Here is a 5,112-nt window from a genome sequence, read left to right on the forward strand (position 1 = left end):
TTGGACACGAGAAATTGTTAATAAAATAGTTCAGTCATTTACTCAAGCAGCTTTATGCTATGCGATTGTCTGTCATTGGGGTGTTTCACCCCTTTTATTCAAGTTTTCTTACAGGCCGATTATGTATTAAGTAAGTTCAATGTTGGTGAGGAATTAAAATCGGGTGTATGGGGTAAATCTATTGTTCTGAATTCGTTTTCCCTCTTTATGTCTTGGGTTTGTTTATTCTCTTTGTTCATGTTTGGTTACTTTAAAAATGTATTTTAAATTTGAATATTTGAAAATATATATGTCATAAATAGCTAATAATTCTTTTGTTAAACATGAGTAAATTAAAATTTTAGTTTTTAAGTTTGATTCTTTTTTCTTTTATTAAACTCTGGTCCAAATTTCCATTAGGAATCATCCTAAAACTATTTTACTTAAAAAAGATTCTACGTATAAATTGAATTAAACTAACTCTGGTCCAAAATCTCATTACAAATCATCCTAAAACTGCATTACTTTGACATTGGTGTATATATATGGAGTTTGAGAAGAAAATAAAGTGTGGGGTGTACAAGTAATGCTTTTGATGCTGTAAAGTGTAAGAAAAGCAAGTCAAGAAAAGTGGTGGGAATATACATATGAATGCATTTGCATGGCAGTAGTGGGCAGCCATAGTAAGAACAGATAAAAATGTAAAAAACAAAATCCATTCCAGCACAAAAAAAGGCGCGTTCTTGAATGACCAAAGCCACGAGCTAAACACCCGTTGACTGTCGTGAAAATTAAAGACAAACAACAAGAAAGAAAATACCAAATCCCATGGCGTGTATGGAGATTTTAAAGCGCTTTCGTGTTTTTTCATGGATAGATTTACTTTAAATTACAAGGTTACTTTCTTTGACCAATCTCCCTTCTCTATCTTCTCCTGTTGCACGTAGGGGGGCCTCCAGGTAAGGTTCCAGGAAGGAAAGGGAATGAAGTTTCAAAACCCTTGAAAACTTTTCCTCAAAAAATAATTCCGACATTTAAGCTTTGAATTCATCAAACAGACTCGTGTTTGTTTTAGCCCACGAGCCTTTAAACCGTTGAATTAGAACCATCATTTTTATAATCCAAAACCTATCTCACTGGCTACGACTTCCTTGCCCTTTCTAGGCAGGAATATTTAAAGGTTTATTAGTTGGATTCCATATTACTTCTTCTTGTCCTATATATATAATAAGAGATGGCAGTTGGGCAGAGGATTTGGAAACATCTTTTGATTTTTGTTTTGTTTTCCAGTTAGACTGAGAAAGAGCGAAAAAAACACATCTGAAGAACTCATTCAGGATACAGGTATTGATTCATATTCTTCTCTTTCAAAATGATTAATGGAGTTGCATAAGAGTCGATGTTTTTGCATTTTCTTTCCCTTCAATTATTGGAGTTAATCAATTTCCTACTTGCAAGTGCTTTGCCTTTTTCAATTTTCTTTGGGGCATGAACTGTACTGTTTTCTCATATCGATTCCGAGAAAAGAGAAATCGCTAAATACAAAATATTTATTTATCATTGTTAACAAATAAAAAAATCATTTAACTACATACTTATATAAAACAATAAATATATTTAACATGAAGCTGGCCTTTTTTCTATAAGGAAATTATCACTTTTAGCTTAATCCTATCTGTATTATCTTGTAATTTAATTAGTTTATCAATCATGTTGAGCAGGTAGGGAGGGTTATCTTGTCATAAACTAATTGAAGGCTTATGGGATTGTCTCTTTCATTGCTTCTATCAGCCTGGCAACAAATTCTAAGCCACAGGTTTTTCAATTTAGCCTGCAACATCAGTCTCCGTTCAAAAGATAGAGAGGTGACCTTGAGGGTAAATAGCTTCAAGGGAACAGATTCAGAAACCATAATCAATTCAGTTGGGTCAGATTCTAAGATTCAAAGGAAAAATTCGAAAACTTTGAGAAACGGCAAAGCTGACTATTATCAAGTACTGCTTGAAAAAACTCACTCGTTCAAGGACCTGGTTCAAGACAAAAGGAAATCATCTTCGAATGGATTAATACATAAACCAATGCCCACACTTTCTCTACCGGAACCAACGATTTTGTTCTCGCCGAGACCCGTTAGTGAGCTTGATGCGGCTGCTGTTAAGCTTCAAAAAGTCTACAAGAGCTACCGGACTCGAAGAAACCTTGCAGATTGTGCAGTGGTGATTGAGGAGCTATGGTGGAAGGTATTAGACCTAGCTGAGCTCAAGCAAAACTCTGTGTCCTTCTTCGAGGTTGAGAAACCAGAATCTGCAGTTTCACGGTGGGTAAGAGCCAAGACCAAAGCTGCAAAGGTACTTTTTTAAACACATTCGGTTGGATCGTCTATATATACATATATATATGTATATATTTGTCTTTCTTTTTAACCAATATATTTATCGATGGTATTTCTTCCTCCTTGGTTGCAGGTAGGAAAGGGATTGTTCAAGGATGAAAAAGCTAAAAAACTAGCCCTTCAACACTGGCTTGAAGCTGTAAGTTGTTTAAACACAGACAGGGATATATACACTTTTAAACTATTATCTGCATGCAGCTCGAACTAGGGTTTCCAAAGGCTAAAGTTAATACAATGAATGAAGAAATATTTAAAACATAATGAAATTTACTTTTAAGATATTCAACAGCTGAAAAGCTAATGAAGGCACATGGGAATTTATCCTCTTTGCCGGTTGATTTAATTTGCGTTGACATAAATATGTGATAATCTAAAGCTATGTCTGACTCTAAGCCATCACCTGTTTAATTCCTTACAGATTGATCCACGACATCGGTACGGTCATAACTTACACATGTATTATGACGTTTGGTTCTCAAGCGAAAGCACACAGCCTTTCTTCTACTGGTAATTATTGCAATTATTAATTCAGCAGCCTTTCAAAATTTTCTGTATTTGACATAGGGAATGATCGAATCTCTAATAAAAGTCAAAAGTTTACATTCTAAAAGATTTTCATTATTTTTCTTATCTAATTTAAAAGGTTGGACGTTGGAGATGGGAAAGAAGTAAATCTTGAGAAATGTCCAAGGAAAAAACTACAACAGCAGTGCATCACATATCTTGGACCAGTAAGTTTCAACAATAGCTGCATGTGTGTGTGTGTGTGTCTATATAATATTAATATTTGGTTACATCTAATCATATTTAAATAATTGTTGGCAGAAAGAAAGGGAAGAATATGAAGTAATAATTGAGAATGGGCGGCTTGCTTATAGGCAAAGTGGGTCACCTGTGGATACCACAGGTGAATCCAAATGGATATTTGTCCTTAGCACAAGTAGAGCCTTGTATGTGGGTCAAAAGAAAAAGGGCAAATTTCAACATTCTAGTTTTCTAGCTGGCGGTGCCACCACGGCAGCTGGAAGATTGGTTGCTCGTGATGGAGTTCTCCAGGTACAACTTGCTTTCTGTTCATGCATGCATGTAATGCATTGAAATTAATCTTTAATGTTTTCCACTGACTCTTGGTTTTTTTTTTCAGGCTATATGGCCATACAGTGGTCATTATCATCCAACGGTAGAAAATTTCATGGAATTCATTAGCTTCCTCGAGGAAAATAATGTAAATCTCACAAATGTTAAGGTAAAATATATTTTTCTCTTAAAAAAATAATATTTATACTTTAATTTAGTTATAAAAAATAAGAGATATTAGCTTAATGTTGTTAGACCTTGACATTAATCTAAAAATCATGGATACAATGATTTATGTGTAAGGATATAACAAAAATCAATAATTTAACAATTTACATATAATAAATTAACACTAACTTTTTTAATTTTTGTATGTATTTCTAACTAATTAAAATTGAGGGAGTAGCATCTCATTTCTTAGAAAGATGAATTTATATTAATCCTTCTTTCCATCTTTAGATGCTTGGATAAATTTACTCATGGTGCTTGTGATCTTTTGATTACAGAGGTGTGCCGTTGATGATGACAACTCATACAGGCAAGCTCCGACTCCAGATAAAGAATCCAAACCCAAACCCGAATCAGATAAAATCCGGAAAGCTGATGAGAATGATGAAGGTGACAGCGTGAGGGGGGCAAAAACAAGCAGTGATGATGATCAGAAAGATGTAAAGATTGAGACCAATGGCGCAGGTGGCAAGGAAGAAGCAGCAGCGTTCAGCATGGCCAAGAGATTGTCATGCAAGTGGACGACAGGGGTTGGACCCCGTATCGGGTGCGTGCGAGACTACCCTAGCGAGCTTCAATGGAAAGCACTGGAACAGGTAAACCTATCACCAAGGGTGGCTCCTGGAATGGTGAAGTTGGGTCCAATTCCTTCACCACGACCCAGTCCAAGAATCCACCTTTCCCCACGGATTGCAGCTATGGGTGTGCCAAGTCCAAGGTCTATAGCATCAGTGGGCTAAGCCTGTTCATTCTTTTGGTTTCTTTTATTCTATCATATTTTTGTATGTAGTTAATTTTTTTCAACAGCCAGGATTTTGTAGAATGGAAATGTAATAAATCATTTCCAAAAGTAATCATTTTTATATTGTAAAATCCAATAACGAATCCATAATCTGAAGTCCAAACATCCAAAACAAAAGCAGTGGGTTTAACGTTGAAATTATTGGTATCATTCAACTTTCACTCAAAGCCAACAAGCAGATCAACTCTCAACGCACCAAAACAAAATAGAATATAATAAGCCATAAATTTATTTGTAACTCCTTTTATGAATTATTAACAGACAAATCTTCATGTTCATGACAGACAAAATTTTTCTAAAATCTCTTGAAAATTTTAAAAATTTTAATTACACCTTCAAAACTTAATGTCAGATTTGTGCTGATTATTTTTAATGTTTTAAAGTTTAGATTTTTCTAAAATAATTAATAATATATTTTGGAGTAGATGATCATTGGGGTTATGAAGCCAAGGCTAGCAAATTTTTAAAAGTTTTTGAGAATTTACTTTGAAAATTTTTCATTAAAACTTTAAAAATTTTAATTACACTAAAAAAATTAAATTCTAATTAAGTTTCAAAATTTTTCTAAAGCTTTAATTAGACTTAATAGAATCTCTTAAAAATTTTAAAAATTTTAATTACACCTTCAAAACTT

General features: G+C 34.0%; 1 protein-coding gene across 1 annotated transcript; it reads left to right on the forward strand.

The window, feature by feature from the left end:
• The first annotated feature begins 1,045 nt into the window (after positions 1-1,045).
• Positions 1,046-4,595, forward strand: LOC107901101 (IQ domain-containing protein IQM1). The gene is made up of 8 exons (XM_016826973.2): positions 1,046-1,323; positions 1,701-2,327; positions 2,445-2,510; positions 2,790-2,878; positions 3,015-3,102; positions 3,197-3,427; positions 3,516-3,617; positions 3,955-4,595. The coding sequence occupies exons 2-8, from the start codon at positions 1,740-1,742 to the stop codon at positions 4,414-4,416; spliced, it is 1,626 nt and encodes a 541-aa protein (XP_016682462.1). The 5' UTR covers positions 1,046-1,323; positions 1,701-1,739; the 3' UTR covers positions 4,417-4,595.
• The last annotated feature ends 517 nt before the right edge of the window (positions 4,596-5,112 follow it).

The sequence above is a fragment of the Gossypium hirsutum genome, chromosome D06 (genome assembly GCF_007990345.1).
Source record: "Gossypium hirsutum isolate 1008001.06 chromosome D06, Gossypium_hirsutum_v2.1, whole genome shotgun sequence".
NCBI classification, from domain to species: domain Eukaryota; kingdom Viridiplantae; phylum Streptophyta; class Magnoliopsida; order Malvales; family Malvaceae; genus Gossypium; species Gossypium hirsutum.

What these genes read in the sequence shown, in the direction of transcription:
- LOC107901101 (XM_016826973.2), top strand. Translation starts at nt 1,740, where the DNA reads ATGGGATTGTCTCTTTCATTGCTTCTATCAGCCTGGCAACAAATTCTA. An exon ending in ACACAGCCTTTCTTCTACTG is followed by an intron (nt 2,879 to 3,014) that starts GTAATTATTGCA and finishes CTAATTTAAAAG; the next exon opens with GTTGGACGTTGGAGATGGGA. An exon ending in CTCGTGATGGAGTTCTCCAG is followed by an intron (nt 3,428 to 3,515) that starts GTACAACTTGCT and finishes TTTTTTTTTCAG; the next exon opens with GCTATATGGCCATACAGTGG.